This window comes from Triturus cristatus, chromosome 9 (assembly GCF_964204655.1).
Source record: "Triturus cristatus chromosome 9, aTriCri1.1, whole genome shotgun sequence".
In the NCBI taxonomy this organism is placed as follows: Eukaryota; Metazoa; Chordata; class Amphibia; order Caudata; family Salamandridae; genus Triturus; species Triturus cristatus.
The window spans coordinates 932,919,922-932,940,685 of record NC_140592.1 but is presented as its reverse complement, the minus strand read 5'-3'; the positions used below and the strand labels follow the sequence as shown (position 1 = coordinate 932,940,685).

General features: G+C 46.8%; 1 protein-coding gene and 1 long non-coding RNA gene across 5 annotated transcripts in view; one reads left to right on the top strand and one right to left on the bottom strand.

The window, feature by feature from the left end:
- LGMN (legumain) overlaps positions 1–2,896 on the bottom strand; it is a 135,411-nt gene extending 132,515 nt beyond the window's left edge. Inside the window, exon 1 of one of the 4 annotated variants that reach the window (XM_085626495.1) lies at positions 2,661–2,896. In XM_085626495.1, the coding sequence (XP_085482621.1) occupies positions 2,661–2,885 (225 nt within the window). In that variant the 5' untranslated portion in view covers positions 2,886–2,896. The remainder of the gene's footprint in view (positions 1–2,660) is intronic. The other 3 variants (XM_085626496.1, XM_085626498.1, XM_085626497.1) reach the window with 3 other exon arrangements.
- Positions 2,897–3,352: 456 nt separating this feature from the next.
- LOC146799093 (uncharacterized) overlaps positions 3,353–20,764 on the top strand; it is a 40,413-nt gene continuing 23,001 nt past the window's right edge. The window contains exons 1-2 of the long non-coding RNA XR_014969236.1: positions 3,353–3,570; positions 17,799–17,851. This is a non-coding gene — a long non-coding RNA (uncharacterized LOC146799093). The remainder of the gene's footprint in view (positions 3,571–17,798; positions 17,852–20,764) is intronic.

Sequence of the window (20,764 nt, the reverse complement as noted above, 5' to 3'; positions counted from 1 at the left end):
TATTTAATGGGTGTATTTTGGAGGTGGCTTCTCCAGCGGAAAAAAAATCATCATGGAGAAATGGTGAAAAAAAATGCCTGCAAAAGTATACGTTCCTGAATGCAAATTTCCCTAGCAATGAAGTCTAAATGCTAAATTATAAGCATCGAATCACTCAAGGAATTATGACCGTAGTAAATTACGCCAGTAACTCCTGAAATCATTTGTTAATCCTATAAAAATCATTACTTTGATTAAAAAATATGGGTAATATTATAAGAAAAAACGTAATCTTTTAGAGGGAGAACATCGTGGGCTTTTTTTGTGGCCCGTGGGTGGGGTTTTGCTTTCGTTATTTTGTGATAGTGTTGAGTTCGTAATTGTTTCTTCTTGTGGCTCTTAGATTTGGGCTTCTTCACGCTTCAAGACAGCGGCAGAATATTTGAAATAGAAACAATTACTACTGTAGCAGGAACTACCACCTTGCAAGATACATAGGTGACTCATTTTGGAACTAAAACTTGTAAAGTGTAAATATTCTGTACTTTTAAAACACGGATTAGTCTGAATATGCAAAATAGGTGAAAATCTGTCTCCGATTTGGGCTCAAAATCCAAATTGATTGAACTTGCCTCCGCCTTTTTCTAAAAATGTACACTTCAATGCGAGATAATAGAGAAAGCCTCTAATTTGAACACTAAAAACAACAGTCACATCCTATATTAGACATTAACAATCAGGATCCCAATTTGAACCTTTAAATGTCACTGGTACCAAAGACATGTCCCATATCTCACGTAGACTGCCCTCAACAATTTCAAAATGTAATTCTCGTTTCAACTGAATATACTAATCATTTGAAGCAAATAATGACAAGAAATTCCCTAATGTGTACAACAGATCACTAAGATGTCTGTGTGACGCGTCCCTTCCAACAACCCAGACTCCTGCAGGCAAATAAACTCCCACTCTGCCGCCTACAACAAAACCAAAAACAACAGTTGATGGACAGAATGCAGAACAATGTCATACATTCACCTCAGCCAATCAATCTATCCTGGCTGAAGAGGGGTGAAACACCGAAACAGGTCCTAGAATGCTTGTTTCCGGTTCAGGGAGGACCTGGCTTTGCAGTTTGAGCTGGACTGTTCCCATGAGGCACAGGGTGAAGACTGATTTGCATATGGCCAGGTCTAAACTGGGGTGGCATGGTGAGCAAAAGAATGATGGATTTAACCCAGATATCTTGACTGGGGGAGAATGTTTTGATTTGTTCTGCATTCCGTCCATTAATTGTGTGTCTTTTGCTTTCTCACCTACAACAAAACAGCACCGCTGGACACCCGAAGAGATCCTGTAAGCAGGGTCTCTGCGACACCCCCAGAGGGGCATCCTAACAAACTTCACCTGCAGTGGCACGCATTAAGAGTACACCATGTTATTAGTGTCCACCTTATACCCTACCTTGTAATGACAACAAAGATGCTAAACAGGCATTCGGCACACAGGTTCACCCAACCCAGCGTGATCTTCTACGTCCTTCGTTTCAAGGGTTGCCCATCCTGCCACCACAAACTTAAGGCCTGTCCTCCAGTCTAAACAAAACAGCGATGAAAGCAGGACAACCCGCCTCTGCCAACAGCTTTATCTGTGGTCCGGGGTGACAGCAAGCTACCCCTGCCTTATCCACGACACCCCAGTCAACCGGCAATAGAGCTACGGTTCGAACCCATGGTGGTGCGCCTCCTTCTGGCCCACCCTGCCTGCAAGGACCCAATGTCAACATTCCTGTCTGTAACCAAAACAACAAACAACAGCACCCTACCAAATAGGGCCATCCGGACAGGCGCAGCACCCTTTGTTGGTAATGTTATGCAATGCTTTTGTCTAAAGTAGCTATAAACGCTTAGTCATTCACGGGCGTAGCTTGGTCAGTAAGATTTGGGGGGGGCGGGGGGGGAGATCCACAGAATTCCCATCAATTACTCTGGCACATAATGTTAAATTCATTATGCGGCAAGCAGGGTGCACAAAAAGGGTTTAAGGGCAGTGAGACGGTAGAGGAATGTGGATTGGTACTAAGAGTGAGAAAACATTATTTTGTGAAATAACGAACATTTTTGAAGTCTTTTTCAAACAGAAAGGGAGACAGTTTGTGCGTACGTTTTTGTCTAAGAGTGTAAAAATTAAGAGTGAAATCAGACAGACACCTCCCGATCCCCGGCTGAAAGCACCTGTATCCAAATATTTTTCATAAAATACATTTGTTTGGAGTGTGTAAACAGCCCCCCTGAAGTTGCGCCATTGTTCGTCACACTGACAGGTCAAAGACCGCACCCGGAAGATATTTCAGCAGCTAAAGAGACAGCCGCAAGTTCAAGAAGCATGTCTGCCCTCTGGGTGAGGGGCAGGTAGGGGCTAGACCACTGCACTGGGGGAATGACTGTCATGGCTCCTCCTTTACCAGCAGCCATGAAGTGGTCGGGCGGGTCGAGTCCTTTCTACCAACCATGGCAAAAAAAGCCCCTCTTGATCATGTATGATACCCCTGCCAGGGATGTTTTCTCCTGCCTTACCCCCATTGACCCGCCCGCGAATGGCACCCCTAGCCCTGGGTTGAATGTGCTACTCTTTACCATTTGTTATGCCCCTTGCCCGGTTGCCCTGCGTTATCTGCTTACCTGCGGTCGGCTGTGGCTTGCCGGCTGATCTCCACAGGATATCCGGACACTGATTGTAGGGCTGCGGCTGGAGCTGTCTGTACAGGGAGGGAGGATGTGGGGTAATAAGACTGGCTGCTTCCTCTTATGGCACCAAAACACTGCCAGGGGGCAGGGCCTGTGGAACAAAAACAGCCCAGAACGAGGAATCAGACAACCAAACCCCGCCCCAGGGGCAGGCCGCATAGACACAGGACACCCCCAGAAGGGCTACTGCAAACCCCTCCCACAGGCAGGACTCAGACAACACCACCCGGTCGAGGGGCGTGGCTTAAAGACAAGACAGCCCATCCAGTGGCGAGTCAAAGTAAGCTTAGCTGAGTCTTCATTCCACTCGCTTAATTTATTGAACGTTTTAAAATTAATATCTCTGTTATTGCGATTGTTCCCAAGAGCGACAGACATAATAAATTATCCCCAATCGTGTCCCCGGTAAATATTGATTGTGAGGTTTCTTAAAAAACAATAGGTAGGTTGTAAAATAAACCGTTTTCAAAACTTCAAAATAGAGAGCAGAGAGTGTGTATGCTTGTTTTTGTCTGTGCGTGCATGTAAAAAATCTTAAGTGAAACCCGACATCCGCCTCAAAAAACCCCTACTGAAAGCACGTGTTTTTAGGCACAGCGAGATTAAATGATTGTCCCAGAATCACGGGATCTTGAACTGACGTCGAGACTGGAAACGGGTTCCCCAGTTAATAACTGGGCAGCTCTAGCCTTAGTGCCACATGCTGGTTGAACGGGGGAGTGTCGGGCAGAATCCTCATGAAAGCTCGGCTCTTTATGGTCTTCTGGTTCAAACTGGACCTCGAGTCAGAGCCAGGGAGTTCCACCCTGTGCTGTTTGCCCATAATGTTGGTGATACTTAGGAGGTAAGTGTCTAATATCAGACTGTTGAGATTTTGGGCGTACAATGTGTTTGGTGCCTATTGTGATGCTGTGCATAATGTGGTTTATGTCTCAGGATGATAAGTACAGTGATTTTCCTCTTACACCACTCCATCTTCAGTCCTATCTTGTTGAATCAGCCCTGTTCTGAAGTAACAACCTATCCCTAACCGCCTCACTTTCCTGTCTCCACAATAACTCAGTTCCATTCACCCGACGTCTGGATTATGTGCCCCCTTCTTGTCCTCATACTTCTCCTCACCACCGCCTTCCTAGTAACACCCTTCCCTTATCCCCACCACCCTCCTCCTCCACATTTTCCCATCATGGCCACCGCTCGAATTAAGTCTGGAATTAATTGCTACAAAATCATTTACCCTTCTAACCTGACTAAAGCTGCAGCAAAACGTTTCAAGCATAACACCACTGAATGTTTCCCTGATTCCCTTTTTGTTGATCAGTTTTACAATGGTCGGTATGGGAGGCTCAAAAACTATCTCATTTTTTTCACGCACGACATACCCTCTTGGTCTACCAGCTTTTACAATTCCCTTAACGTCACCTCCTCCTCCTCTATCCCTCATGGGAAACAGCTAAAAATTTCCCCCTCTGCGGGTTTTAACGGCTCCCTCACTATCTCACTCTATAACAACGGTACTGTTATGATCCAAGCCAAAGACACCTGTCTCTCTCTCTTTGACCGCCTCTTCCCTTCCCTACTCCCCACCCCTGCGACCGGGCTATCCCTTGACTCTTCATCTAGCTCCACCAATTACTCCCTTTCTCCTCCCTTGACCCCCCCACTCTCCAATAGGCTGCCCCCTTGGGAGGCTCAGGTCGACCCTCTTCTCTCCCCTCTGCCCTCCCCTCCTATTCTTCCCCCCTCACAGTATGCCCCCCCCCTCTTCACTTCTGCCTTACCTCTAGCTAACACGCTCCTCGTCCATTCTGCACCGTCCCGGCACTCCATTCGCATCTCCTCCCCCCTATCCCTACCGGTCACCCCCTTCCCTAGACCACCTCCCCTCCAGCCTTCTCCCCTAGTTAACTTTCCTTACGTTCCCCTTATTCCCTCCTCCTCTTTGCTTTTCCTCCCCATCCTCCCCTCACCATGTACCCCGATTTCCCCACAAATACATTCCATCTCTCTCCTTCCCCACACTCCTCCAGCATTGCTGTGCTACCCTCTTCCCCCCCCTGGTAACCCTTTACCTCCCTCGGGCATAGCAGAACCACTTCCTTTCTTCAACTTCCCTATCTCCCAATCACCCCCACTCTGCCTGATACCCGCTCCCTCACAGCCACCTCACTTAGCTGCCAGGTCCTCTCCAACCCCCTCCCCTCTCTTCCTCCCAAACCTCCTTCATCCCTATGACCCCACACACTCCTCCCCTCTCCTTCCGCCCCACCGCCTCACTCCTCTCCTATCGCCCCCTAATTTTGTCCTTAACTCCTATCCTTCTTGCAACGCCAACAATGACAACTCTCCTCCGACCCCCGGTGCACCTACTCCTGCTCCCATCCAAAACCTCTCCCCACCTCTGAACCCTATTCCCCTACTCCGCTCCTGTTCCCTCACCTCTCCCTGCCTGCCACCGCCAAGTGCACCCCCTCCCGCTTCCATGGAGTCACCCAACATGCCGTGCTCTGCCTTCCTCTCTCTGGAAAATAAGCTAGGCTCTCTAATCACCTCCATCTCCCAACTTGAAGCTACCATTTCACTTTTAAGCTCCAAGATCTCGACTTTTCCATACACCTCAATTCCTTTGGAAAACACTCACCCTCCCACGAGATGCACCTCGCCCCCACAACCCATAATAGCTAAGCATAGCCTGGCGTCTGCAAATTCACACAAGCATTCGAACGCCTCACTTCCTCCACTTTCACTTCCCAATAACCCTGCTATCTACAATATTCCGACCATCTCCTCTGTCAGAAACACTCATCCACCTAAACCGTCCCGAGCGCCCTCATATAAGTTCAATATCCCCATCACCCCTCATAGCCCAAGTGCCCCCGTCACCAAAACAGTCTCGACAGAGCTGCACTGTATGCTCCACAACTGCAGATCTGCAATAAAACACAAACTTGAAATCTCTGATACCATCAACTTGCACAATATTGACATGCTCTTCCTCACAGAGACCTGGTTCAATGATACCTCTCATTCTATGTTTGATCTCCTTGTACCAACAGGCTATTCTATACTTAGAAATGACAGACTTGACAAAGTTGGGGGAGGTGTTGCAGTCATCTTTAGAAGCTCCCTTCAACTAAAGGCTCTTCCCAACAGCTCCTTCCACACTTTTGAATGCTTATCTCTTGAGCTTCAATTGCACCACCACGCACCTCTCAGATTCCATGTTATCTACCACCCACCTGGTAGCAGCCCTTCGTTTATGGAGGAACTCACGGACTGCATCAGTGACCAATACTCGCAAAGTGACAATCAGATCTTCGTGGGTGACTTCAATGTCCACTGGGGCTCGCCTCAAGACACCTATGCGAATGCGCTGGCCACCTTCCTCTCTGCAAATGATCTTATCCAACACTGCACTGAAACAACACACTCTAAGGGTTCAACCCTGGACCTTGTTATCTCTAAAGCAGGCTTGCTGACCATCGCTTCCCCTATTCATGTAGACTGGTCTGACCACCTCCTCATCCCATTCTCTCTTCACCTATCACACTCTATAACTCTTGGCCAGCCTAAGAGGGCTACTTCCTGGTTCCGTGACACTAAAAATATTGACATCAGTACCCTCTGTGAGTCTGCCTTGCTATCACTTCCAAGGCTTGACCCGAACCTAGATGTTAACGAACTCACCTCCCAATGCCTTACAGTCCTTGCAGTCGAAATCAATAATGTCGCTCCTCTCCAAAGCAAAAAGAAAAGACCCACTCCCTCAGCACCTTGGTTCAACAAATCCCTCTATGAAGAAAGGAAGTACCTAAGAGTCCTTGAGAAACAATGGAGACAAGCGCCCTCCACCGAAAACTTGGCAACGCTGCGTTCAGCAAGATCCAAGTACCACAAGCACATTTTCCTTGGAAAAGCGTCGCACTTCAAATCCCTCCTTGACTCAGCCAAAAATAGACCCAAAAAACTATTCGACCTCCTCAAGAACCCTAACAGCTCTCCCCCAACTTCCAAATTGGAGGACTCCACAAAGAAAGCTGCGGATTTCGCTATATTCTTTGACAAAAAGGTGAAATCACTTGTAGATCAGGTCATTCATCCTACCCCTACAGAGGAGCGCAAATCCTTAACCATTTGGCAAAACTTTGACCCCATCTCTGATGACGCCCTCCTTAAATGCATCCTCGATACAAAGCCCTCTAACCACTCTCTTGACCCCATCCCTAGTGCCATTGCCATGGACTTCTATACCCATTCTCTTTCCTATTGGACCACTCTGGTCAACCTCTCCCTCAGTCAAGGCTCCCTTCCTGTTTCCTTCAAAAATGGAGAGGTCACCCCTTTGCTTAAAAAACCCACCGCTGATGCGAACGACCTCAACAACTACCGTCCCATCACTAACCTACCCTTTCTTGCGAAAATCACAGAAAAATGTGTAGCGAAACAACTCTCTCGCCATATCAAGGACAATGATCTTCTTGACACTTTCCAGTCCGGCTTCATTCAAAACTGCAGCACTGAAACAACCCTGCTGCTAGTGATTGATGACGCGCTGCGGATACTCGATTCAGGGGAGTCTTGTCTTCTAATTCTTCTTGACCTTTCTGCAGCCTTTGACGCAGTCAATCACAACACTCTCCTTAACACTCTTCAACAGAGAACGGGCATAGAGGGCACTGTGCTCAAATGGTTTGCCTCCTTCCTCTCTGATAGATCCCAAATGATCAAAATACCGAACAGCCTTTCATCTCCTTTAGCGGTCAGCCAAGGTGTCCCTCAAGGCTCTATACTTGCACCCACACTATTCAATCTCTATTTAGAACCTTTGGGAAATCCGGGATCCATTATCATCTATATGCGGACGACACTCAAATCTATCTTAAGGTGGCCTCCACTCACGATCTCTCCTTCCTAAGCTCTACTCTCGACTCCATTCAAAACTGGATGTTAACTCATTAACTGATCCTGAATCCCTCCAAAACTGAATTCCTCCTCCTCTCCTCATCACTTTCTCCTCCCCCAGTGCAATCATGGATGGATCAGACTAATCTACTGAACAATAAACCCATCATTGTCGAGAGCGCAAAATCCCTTGGTGTCATACTCGACAAAAAACTCAATCTACACAACCACATCGATTCCATTGCAAAGTCTGCTCGATACCAACTGCGACTTCTTTGGGGGATTGGTCGCTTCTTCCCGGAGCACGACCTTAAAACCCTGGTCCAATCGCTGGTTCTCTCCAGATTGGACTACTGCAATTCTCTTCTTACTGGCCTCCCCAAAACCCACCTGTCCCCCCTAAAGTCCGTTCTCCATTCAGCAGCTCGTTTCATTTATGGGGCCAAAAGAAGCGACCACATCACACCCATTTTATCCACCCTCCGTTGGCTTCCCATAGAGGCAAGATCTATCTACAAGACTGCTTGTATCACCCACAAAGCCTTTGTAGGAAGGTGGATATCTGACTATGGTTACCCCCAAATTTTTTGCCTAGTGTCTAGCTGGTTTTTCGACTTAGTTGGCCTGAGATCCTGCCATTCAGGCTCTCAGGCTATCTGCTCTCTCTGTAAAATGGACTCCATGTACCCTAGGTACATAACCAATTGGAAGTGGATCACCCTGTCAGCCCCTGTACCAGTGTACACTAGGTACCCAGGGCATTGGTGTATCTAAGGCCTGCCAGGGGCTGAAGCATGTATTATGCCACCCCAGGCTTGGCCTAACAAATTTGACACAACTGGCTGATCACTCAGCTGGGGTAAGTTGGTGTAACCACCTCTTACTTAGGTGTAGTATACCTATACCTAACCTCAAATGGGACACATGGTAACCTATAAGTCACTCCTATGGCAGGCCTTAACAATCCTGAAGGCAGAGTGCTTGGTTCCATGTGAGATGGTGCTCTGGCATGAGCTGAGCCTGTCTGCAGTGGTCGGAACAACTTCCTTCTACTGTTTCCAGATATCGTCATACCATATACTCTTAAGTGCATTATGAACCTCGCGGTTAAATGCTAACTTTGGTTTGGCTTTATCAAAACATGTCGAGTAAGGTGTCATACGAATTGGAATACTAACCCCTCGCCAATTCTGGCGACGGGGTTAGCATTCCACCCTTCTAGGGGGACACGACATGTACAGTACCTGAAACCCGGGTAAAATCAGACATAGCCTCAGCTCCACAAAATGGATGCTGCCACCACAGACACAAGTCTGCCCTCCTGCTGCTGGGAGTCCTTCCAGCTTGGGAGGTGTGGACAAAGGGTTTCCTGCCAGGGGAGGTGCGTGCACCACCCCAGACAGGATTTTGTGTATTGGTCAGGTAGGGCTTGAAAGAAACCAGACATGCCTGAGGCTCACAAGGAGCCTCGGTGCATATGCCAGTTCAATCCGGTCCTGGGGCACACCAGTCCCGGGCCTGGGGCGAGCTGGACAAAGGATTGGGGGTGTAACCACCCCCCTTCCTGGTCCCACCCTTAGGGAGGGACCTAGCAGGTAGTCCGGCCCCTAGAATCCGCTTAAAGGTAGGAGCTGTGTCCTAAGACTTCAGACATCCTGGAATCAACTTGAAACTAAGAAGAAGACGGGAACTTCGACGCTCTGCCGCACAGAGGACTGAAGCCAATCTCCCCTGTGGTCAGGGAGTGACCACCTTGCTAACGCAAGCACCATCCAGCGAATCAACGTCTGCTTTGCCGCCGCCTCCCGCCGGAGCCCGAGCCCAGAGACTGACAAGACCTGGACTTCCAGACCTCTCACCGCCCGATCCACAGTCCCTGAGAAGAGGAGACCCGTGGAGGCACCGAGACACGTGGAGCCAGCCATCTTGAAAAGACCACGACAAGCTGCAAGCGCAACAACCGAGGCTCCCTCCAAGTTGTGCTTTGGGATCTGAGAAGCCCAACACCCGAGCAGCATCTGCACCAAAGGTGAGCCCTCCAGCATCTCCACGATCTGCGTGGGGCCCTTCTGCATTTTGCCACTCGACGCGCCTAACCGGTTGCTGGCCCGCTGGCTAGTGGCCATCTTGGCGACGAACTTCACGAAATACACCGCTGGTCTGGTTGCTCCAGACTGGCCCTTGCTCCCCTCCAAAGGAGCAATCCCTCTGACCTTGCTGGTCAGAACCATCAGCTTATTTAGTTTTCCATAACAATTGTTTTTTCCAAGGCTTGTTTGCTTCGATCAAGTCGCCGACACCGCCGACAGCGAGAGCCTGCGTGGGACAGCTCGTGACTCGACTCCTGGATGTCGTCGACCTTCAGGGACCACGTGGCTGCAGAGACAAGCTACACCTTCCTTCCTGTTTGCACCCGACATCGCCTGGTACCCACCTGGTGCCACGCTGGTCACTGGCTAGTGACTGTGAACACTGTCCCCTCTGCTTACAGGTCTTCAACATCTCCGATCCACTCTTGGATCCACCGCATCTCTTCCGGACCGGTCGCCTGCAGCATCTTCGCCCCCAGGCTCCATTGAACAGATAGAAGAAACCCGACGCACTTCGACGCCTATGCACCCGCTTCCTGTGGGTGAGGTAAAGCTGGCACTCCGGTGCCCAAGTGTAGAGAATCATCTCTAGTGTCTGTGTTTCCAATCTTAAGTTCCTAGTCCATCCGGAAGATCCTCTTTGCAGTAACTTTGTACTTTTTACGCACCCATTGAAAACCTATGGGAGCTAGCGTGTGACTATTTGCTCTGCACACGCAACCCGTGGACCTCCTGGTCACTAACTGAAGTTAGCTCCTTGTAGGCCCAGCGATTCTAGAGGCCCTAGGCCTTTTCCCTTTTCTGTTCGTGGTACTTATACCACTATTTTAGTATATGGTTTGAGCGGCCACCAGGGCCTATCCATATAAAGTGCAACTTCTGTGTATTCTGTTATAATCTTGTTTGACGATTTGTGCTCCTGTGCTCATAAAGAGACTAGGGGTTACTTTGAGAAATAAATACATATATATTTTGAATATATATCTGTGTGGTGTCCTTTCATTGGTATAAAAGGGGGTTGCATTTGGTAAAACAGCTTGCTTAACACGTTTCACGAGTTTAGCCTCAAAGACTGCTTAGCCTACGCTACCACTAGGGCAGCTGGTCCGAAAAGGTTGACTTACAACCACACCATAAGGGTTGCTTGGCATGGTACAAGGTGGTCACTTTAACTAGTGAACATCATATACCAGGCCAACTTCTCACAGCCTTGCACTCCTTCTCCCCTCGCTACCTGGCGAATAAACTGAAACTCTCCGGAGGCTCCAGACCTTCACGTAATGCAGAAAATGTATTGCTTGAACCTCCCACTTTCAAGAAGGAAAGATCGATGGCCCAATCCTTTTCAGGCAATGCGGTGAGAATCTGGAACTCACTTCCGCCTCCTCTCCGGACCACCACCTCTTCTCAGGCCTTCAAATCTGACCTCAAAGCTCTCCTCCTTCAAAGACACTTCCGAATTTAATTTACGCCCTCTATTTTCTGAAGGAAATCCTGCCGTTATAGGAAATTCTGTTCTCCATGCCTATAGAAGTGCCTTCCCAGTGTGTTTTTGTGTGTTGAGTGTCTGCCATTTAGTGCAGTAGTATACCTCTACTTGTACTTTGTACTCATGTATAACATGCAGACGTCTCCTTTCCTTTGTAACGTATCGTTTGCTACCTCTTGTATTTTGTTTGCTTTTGATACTTGCACAACGGCCACCACTGCCTCATGTAACGTAACTCTTATTTTAGTGTTTTGAGTGTCTGCCATTTATTGACCTCTGTGTACTTTGTATGCTCTTGTAACCTGCACACGTCACTTTTTTCCTTTTGTAACGTATCGTTTGCTCCCTCTTGTATTTTATTTGCTCCTGATACTTGCACAAATGCCACTATTGCCTCATGGAACGTAACGTTTGCTTTTGTAACATGCTCACTTGTAATTTTTCTCCTTATGTATCATTACTGCTCCTATTGTGAAGCGCTCTGACACCTTCGGGTAAAGTCCGCGCTATATAAAAACGCATTAAATAAATAAATAAATAAAATGTCCTTGGTGTCTATTTCTCACATTAAGCCTCTTTCAAGGTGCTGCCCTGTTGTCAGATCTGTGAACGAGGCACAGGGAGAGTGTAATTTGCCCAGGTTCAAACAGTTTCTTAAATTAGTTGACCCAGTACGGCAGTACAATGCTACTTGGTATAAAGGTTATATATTTACCACCGTTCCGCATTTAGGTGACTATTACATGTAACTGGGCACCTCCCTTTTCCCCCAGAAATATTCTGTACATTTCTAACAAGCATTGGCATAGCCAATAGGTCTCACTTTTGGGACCTTATAAGTATTTAGGTATGCAGCACAATATCCTTAGTGCAACAACACCAACTGTTGCATGGCTAAACACTTATAATGTCCCAAAAGCGAGACCTATTGGCTATGCCAATGCTTGTTTTAAGCTGCTGCCAGCCTTAGATTTAGTTGTGATTATTAGCCTTGGGTGTCTAAGCTAACCCCGTTTTTAGGAATTTTCTTCATAATTGTATTGGTGGTTTGTAAAAATGCCTTTTTTATATTTGTTTTTATTTATTACTTAAACAACATTTGTTGTAACTTTTTGAGGTCGGGTTTTTAACTGATGTACATATAATGATTTGTTGCCCTTTTAGGGTTTTTATTTCTAAAGCTGAATAAAGTTTATATATTGATTGATTAAATTGTGTATATAAATGTCTTTTACAATGTATTTAACTTTCGAAAAAACGCATCTAGCCAAAAGCACAAGCTATTGACGAAGCTCTGTTAACTCATAGGCCTCTCACAGACCTCTGTGCCATAAAGGCTTGAGGGTAATGAATCGTTGCTTTCCAGACCATGCGTGCTCTTTTGATATCTTCATGTTAGTATATGTAGCCTTGGGCTAGGTTGTAACAAAACATTCCTGTGGGCACGAAAAAGGAAGTGCCCTGCAGAAGACCCTTTCCTGTGAAACGCATGCGGCCGCCTGTAACCTTCACTCTCTCCCTAGAGCCTAAACACATGGCTTTTCAGTATCCTGCTGTGATGTGTGAGCTATTCCTGGGATTTACCTTAAATGTTTCTCTTCAGTGATCCTGACAGCCAGCCATGGGCAGAGTAGTATTCGACTGGAAACACTATATAGCTACATTTCTATATTGAACAGCGATCTTGTAATCATTTAACATGATGGTAGGCTTGCAAAGTCAGTTAGGCACTCACTCCTAGATATGTGGGAATAAGGAAGTCACATGTTTGAAACCCACCAAGGCTGACTTAGTCTGAATCAGCCCAGGTTATTGAATTAAGTATCCTTACATACAATAATAACATCTCGGAGTGCTTTAAAATGGCTGCATAAAACACTATATAAACAGCAGGTTATTTGTATCTGAGGGAATCACAAAATCACACAGCAGAAAAAACTACAGCTATGCTAACATGGAGTGGGAAGGGCTCATCTTATTTGAGGGAGGGATGGGCAGGGAGGACAGAGAAAGATAGATGCATGCAGGGATGGATGGTGAGAGGGATGAATGAGGAAAGCACAGAGAGGATAGATGAATGGATGCAGTGATAGATGGATGGACAGGAGGGTGAAGGAATGGATGGAGAGAAGAATGTATGGAAACGAATGATAGAGTTGATTGATGGATGTGAGAAGGAAGAATGGACGACTGATAAAAAAGAAAGTAAGGACAAAGACAAAAATCGAAGGAGACGGGAAGTGAAGATAAAAACAAATACAAATAAAAAGGAGGTACCAAAAAATAAATACAGAAAGTATGAAAAGAGAAAGGAAAGCAAGATGGGAAAGACAGGAAGAAAGATGGAGAGACAAAAAGGCAAAATACTGAAAAAAGGATAAAGAGAAGGAAGGAAATGTAAGGTTTTTAGATTACCCTCAGGCAGAGCAATCTCCGGACGAAGATATCAGTCACTGTACAGTTCTAATATAATAATATGGCACTTTGTAGGAGATTAAATGGCAGCCATGCATTATTTTTAATCTTTGATAATGTGGATCCCTCTGGCTTTTGCTGCCATCAAACTGCCACATCTGGTCAGCACTGAACATGCTTTAAAAAAACATTCATTTCACATTTACATTATTTATACATTGATATGCACGGGAATCATATTTTTCCAGGTATTTGCTGATGGGTGCCTCCATTACTTGCATCGCTGTGCAGCTCAATCCCGCTTTTTTTAGGAAGGCTGACGTTTTCAATAATGTCTGAAAGCCCCAAGTCTGGGGATGTAAACATTCCTTAGATGAAGCTTGCGTTGTTTCTCGCCCAAGCGGGCTTCGCTCTGAAATGGTTTATCCCGCGTTGGTGACCGGAAGAGAAGCTGGCGGCGGCGTCTAGCTACAAACAGGCGGCAGCAAAGCCCCGGCTCTCCAAGCCCTGCCTTCATTGCTATTCCGCGCAAGTGCCTATTGGTGGAAGGACAATTTGGCTGGAAATTGCGTGATTTACATGAAAAGCTCATTAGTTCTCTTAGCCAATGTCTGGAATGGTTTAATTTGGAGAGGGTTATAAGTACTGCCCAAATAGATTTTCCTCGCGCCACACGTGTTATTTAAAGGCACAAAAACATATCCTGAAATGTCAGAGGCGGATTTTCTCCTTCTTAGCATCTATTTTATATATGTTGTACCTCTGCATTAAGTGCGCCACCCTATCTTGTGCAACCATGGCGGCTCATCTAACAAGTATATGCGGAGAAAGAAAGTACCTGAAAACGCGAGTGGTGCGCGCGCGCACAGGGAGAGTAAGAGTTAAGCCAGAAGGCGCCTCTGCGCTGCGAAAGTGAAAGTGATCGCGATGAACTTCACTTAATGACCCGTGAAAGACAGATGGCGGCAGCGCACGTGCAAGCTCGTGTGAACACAAGCGCTAGGCCAGCCAAAGCATGGGGTAGCACTTTCAAAACCCCACTTACTAAATATCTTGCCAGTCAGCGCATACGCTGGCTCAGGCGAGACCTAAAAATCTTGGTGACTAGCAGTTTTTACATTGAATCAAAATACTCCCAATCTCGCCAAAAAGTGAGCAGCAGGAGCAATAAACCCTATGCCTTGTAACTATGGTGTAGCATTGGCAAGTCACTGGGAGGGCTCGTCTCTCTTGGGCCTGCAGTCATGTTTATGTGCTGTTGGGCCAATGTGTTAGTGGGCTCCCTCCTCTAAGCCTCTCAGTGCTACACCATGTCTGAGAAGCCCAGGAGGTAGAGATGGCACCTTCGTGTGGGCCCCTCCCTTGGGCCCCATTGAAACTGTCTCATAGCTCTGTACCATGGCTCTGTTCATAGGTCGATGTCAAGGTCCATGTCCTGCAGTGGCGGCCACCACAAACAAAGGGTGGCAAGGCGGGTGGAGGGGATGTGTCGCGTCACATGGCAGGGGGATTAAACTTACCTGAAGCCGACGGCCGCCTCGCCTCCCGCGTCGCTCTTCCTCTTCTCTTCCCGGCAGCTGCTGTGATAGACCCCCATCCATTCCCTGCGCTGCTCTTCAAGAGAGCAGCACAGGGATTGGCTTGAGCGGACTGAAAAGACGCTCAGGTCAGGGAGTCTGTGGGGTTTCTCCAGCCTGGCTGCTCAATGCAACCAGGCTGGAGAAACCTAAGTGCACATTTGTGTTTTGGTCGGCCTGAGACGGCCGGCCAAAACACATATACCCACATAGCACTCCTCTTCCTCCTCCCATGTCTCAGCCCTGCCCCGCCCTTACAGCACTGGCTCGCAGCCGGCAAAGAGAAATAAAACAATGCTACACCATCGTTTTACTTTTCATTTGCTGGCTCTGAGCCAAGCAGGGGGGCGACACTCCTCCCCCATTGCGGAGGAGCCGACGCTGATGTCTTGTGATGTAATTTCCTGTGATTTCACATTGCATGATGATTAGAGGGGCGTAACACATTCCCTTTCTGCCCAGGCATAGCTATCAGTGCAATGGCACTGGGCCCAGAGGTATTACGTGCCCAATGTTCCCAAATTCTCGCTTTATTTTACTGTGCAGCTAGTGGACAAGAGTGAGGGGTTGCTTTTACTTTGCATCAGCACCCATGGCACCATTGCTGTGCTACTTGCATCTCTTTCATGGGCATTGCAGCCATGTTCCAGAGCAGTGAGGTGTGGGAGAGGCCCTCACTCCTCTGGGCATTGCAGCTAGACGGGGTTGGATACTCAGGGGAGGAGGTGCCAGTCCATGAGCTTAGCAGAGCATGAGTGTGGCTGTAAGATTTTTTGGGGGCCTCTCTCAGGGATGTAGCTATCAGTAGTGCAGCAGGTGCAGTGGCACCAGGGCTAATGGATGTTAGCGACCCAATGCACCCCGATTCTAGCTGCGTTTTACTGTCTGGCATAATTTTCTTGCATCAGAGCCCAGGGCAACATTACTGTGCCACTGATTCTTTTCTCACGCACCGCACAGCCATGATCCATCCAATGCTGCAAAATTATGGCTGTATTTTACTGTCCAGAAAGCAAGTATACAAAAAGTGATGGATGGAATGCTTGAATTAATCACAGCAACTGGTAATCACTCAGGCTGCATCCCACTCCATCGTTCTTTTGCACACCATGCAACCTCAGTTTAGACACAGCCATAAGCACATCAGTCTTGACCCTGCTCCAATGGGAACAGTCCAGACCAAACTACCAGGCCCAGGCCAGGTCCTTCCTGACCCAGAACACAAGCAACCCAGGACAGGTGTATCCTTAGTTAGGGATCATCTGCCAGGAATAGCGTGGTTCTAGTGACACAGAGTGCACAGGACCCCTGTTTGGGCATACCCGTCCCACTTAGGGAGTCTCACTAAAGTATACAAAAAACTGATTAATGGAATGTTTGAATTACTCTCAGCTATTGCTGAGGCTGAAAAAGGTCTTTCCCATCTGTATCCCAAGAATCTGGAATGTTCTTCTCATATCCCTCTGGACAGCCCGATGTCAGCTCCAATGCAGGAAACAGCGAATACTCAACTTAAAAAAAAATGAAATCATGATGCAGTCAGGATCCACAAATTATCTCCTCCTCCTATTACATGTTGACTGTGTCTTTGACCCTGTACAATGCTTAGCAGCCTTTCGGCTTGGTTTGCACTGTCTAAAAACCACATACACATATACGTATCTAATGCACTAATCTGGAAACAAATTGTTGATTGAACTTCATAGTTTTGGAAAGGCCAAAACTTTCCATCCAGTGTGACTAATATAATGTATTTCCAGTGAAGTGAAATTCAAAATATATGTTCTTATTTCATTAGTGGAACTGTTACTGTTATTATTTTATTTTACTGATATCTGCACCAAGAAAGTTGCTTCTTCTAAAGTCGCACAACAATAGTCAATTGATGGCACTTCCTATGATGTGATTTTCTGTGATTTCATGTTATATGCAAATTAGGGGGGGGCTCACATATTCCCTTTTTGCCCTGCTCATACCTCTGTAACCTGGATCGCTTTCCTGTGTCTCTTACTTTCCGATGCCCATATTACTATCTCCTGCAGTGACTCTTTCGCTCCCAGCCCTGACTTTCCTTCTTTATCTGTACTTGGCTCGGTGTGTGAGCAGGGCCACCTGAACAAAATGGGGATGAGGTGGCGTTCATCCCGTCTCTCCCTCCGCCATCCTGCCCTCCTGTCTGAAACACAGTTCACTTGTTGCATGAAGCAACTGCCCGAACTCTGCAGCACTGGAACACTGAGGTGAGATTTACCCAGAGGTCTATCGTTCCCGATCAAGTCAGAGTTTTCACACACTAGGTACGGTTCAGTAACACCAGGCAGCATATGAGTAAGTGCCAGACATGTCTAGAGAGGTGTGCAGTCCTTTATTTAAAAAAGCACAATGCTAGCTGCAGACAGGCAAAGACGGGTTTGGGGTTGTTTAGGAGGCTAGGGCGGATAAACGGACGAGGAGGCTGCGTAGGTTTCTGAATGGTGAAACCTTTAATAGGTGCACAGATAAATAGAATTGATACTCCAGACTTTGGTAATGAATTCTAAGTGGTACGTCTCTCTTCCTCCCTCTTACGGCTGATGTTGGTTTTCTTTCTTTCCTTTAGGAGTCTCTCCTGACAGGATGGCGTCGCTGACTCACTCAGAAAGGAAAAGAGCGGTAAGTAAGAGTTCATTTTGGTTTGCCTTCTGAAGTATGCTACACCATCACCACACACGTGTTTTGCGACATAGTACCTGTAAAAAATACCTGAAACTACTTTGGGTCTAAACACCCCCCCCCCCCCCCCCCCGCTTCCTCTCTCTAGCATGAGGTGGGTTTTCCTAAGGTTCTTGTAATGGTCTATTCCCTTTTCTCTTCCCAGAATACTTCCCCTTCTAAAAAGGTCAGCAACAGTTTCCTTTTTAGGTTGTTTAACAGCTTCCTCTTGTTGTTGTTACAACCGTGTTTTGAGCATTTTCTGCTACACAATTTTGTTTGTGATTTAAAGGTCACCCATGTATTAGAAATGGGGGTCTCTAGTTGGCAGAGGTATGTACCTTTGCCCAAGTAGGGACCCTTCCTTCTAGTCATGATAACAGACCTACACACATTAGATAACCCTTACTCACCCCCTTGGTAGCTTGGCATGAGTAGAAAGGCTTCTCCCACAGTCAATGTGTAAAGTATTTGAACCCAGACACACAGTAACACAGTGAAAACACTACAAATGGACACTACACCAGTTTAGAAAAAAAAACATCTTTATCTAAACTAAACACAACCAAAACAACAAATATCCAACATACACAAGTCAAAGTATGACTTTTAAAAGGTTTCAAGCAATTTTGCCCACAGAAAACTATAGATGCGTGACTTTTACACAAAGTACCCCAAATGTGTAAAAATTGACAAAGCTAAACAGCTGCGCAGTGGAGAAGTATCAAAAAACACAGCGATGAGTCCATTCCTGAGTCTTTGGGGAGGTTATGCGGGAGTTCTGCTGCACGCAGAAGTGATGCTATGAATCTAGGCCGTAGGGGGAAGTGATGCGTCAATTCCAAGGCAGTTCTGGTCTGCGGGTGATATGTCGGAAAACTTTCTGCAAAGGTACGATGCGTGGAAATCTGGGCGCACTGGAGGTGGAGGCGGCAGCAATACAGGCGCTGCGTTGATTTCTTCAGCTGCGGTTCCGTGATGCGTTGATTCTTCCAGCCGCACAGCAGGTCCTGCTTTGGAGCCAGTGCAGTGATCTCAGACTTTGGAAATCGGTGCACAGAACTCGGCGTGCACATATTTTTTAGCCATTGGCAGGTGCTCCATTGATTCTTCGGCTGCACGGCGGTAGAGCGTGGTTTGTTGGTTTCTTCAAGCTTCTTCAGCTCCCAACAACAGGGACAACCTCCAGAGGCCCAGAACTGGAACAGCCACCTCCTGGCAGGTCAGAACCCCCAGAAGTGGAGTTTAAGGAAGCTGGTGGGGAAGTCTTTGTGTCCATGGGACTTCACAACAGGAGACAAGCTCACACAAGCCCACGGAGATTCTTCACAAACAGATTCACAGCAAAGTTCCAGTCATTGTCCTCTCCGTGGCAGAAGCAGCAACTGCAGGCCAACCCAGCAAAGTAACACACAGCAAAGGGGCAGTACTCCTCCCTGCAAGTCTTCGACTCTTCTTCCTTAGCAGAGGTTTCTCTTGATTCCAGAGTGATCTAAAGTTCTGTCCTCCCTGGTCCAGCTTCACTACAGGAGGTGGAGACAGCATTGTGCAGAGCGAACACAGCCTATTCAGGTGCTTTCTAAAAGTGGCATTTTCAAACACACAATTTAACAACCACCTCTACTAAATCTCTTGCTGTTCCCAATTGAAAGTTTCCCATGTAAACATGTTACAGTGCAGCTCCAGTGATAGCCTATGGGACAGACAGCCTTTCAACAGAGAAAAACGAAATACATAGTATTTCACTAACAAGACATGTAAAATATGCCAGTACATCTCCTACCTTTCACATACATTGCACCCTGCCTATGGGGGTACCTGGGCCTACCTTAGGGGTGTCTTACATGTAAGAAAAGGAAAGGTTAGGGCCTGGCAAGTGGTTTGCACTTGCAATGTCGACATGGTAGTCTAAAAATGTGTGCAGATCTGAGGCATATTTACAGGGCTACTCAGGTGGGTGGTACAACATGTGCTGCATGCCCACTAATATTATTTGATTTACAGGCCCTGGGCACACACAGTTCGCTTTACTAGGTACTTACCAGTAAATCAAATATGCCAATCATGGATAATCATAATCACAATTTACTCAGGGAGCACTTCCAAAGTTCCCCAAGCATCTAAGCCAGCAAAAATAAAATCCAGTAGACAGTCAAAAATGCAGGAGGTAGAGGCAAAAAAAGTCGGGGGAAACCATACCAAGGATGCCAAGTCTAAAACGTGTCTCCTCCAGCTGAAAAGTGGGGAGAATTACCCACCCTCCTGGGTATTCTCATCCAATGTATGACATTACAACACATACATTTACAATTCATGCCTTTACAACGCATTCTTTTACATCGCATGCCATTACATTGCATTTTAGGTAAGTGTTGGATAGTGTAGGAGTAATAATTACTATACTAACTCCAGCGAGTGCAACAGTAGGGTAAGTGTTGGATAGTATAGGGGTAGAAATGACTATTCTAACTCCAGTGAGTGCAACAGTAGGGTAAGTGTTGGATAGTGTAGGGGTAAAAATTACAATTTTAACTCCAGTGAGTGCAACAGTGGGGTAAGTGTTGGCTAGTGTAAGGGTACTATGCGTTGTAATGGTATGCATTGTAATGACTTGCGATGTAATGCCTGCGTTATAGTGACATGCGTTGTAATGACATGCGTTGTAGTGACATACGATGTAATGGCTGCGTTGTAATGACATGTGATGTAAAGGATGTTGCGATGTAATGACTGCGTTGTAAAGGTTGTTTCCCGTTCTCATCACTAAGGCGGGAGAATTTGAACAGACCATCAGCATTGGTATGTTCTGTACCAGGGCAGCGTTCAACCGTGAAGTCCATCCCCTGTAAGGAAATGGACCACCTCAACAGTTTT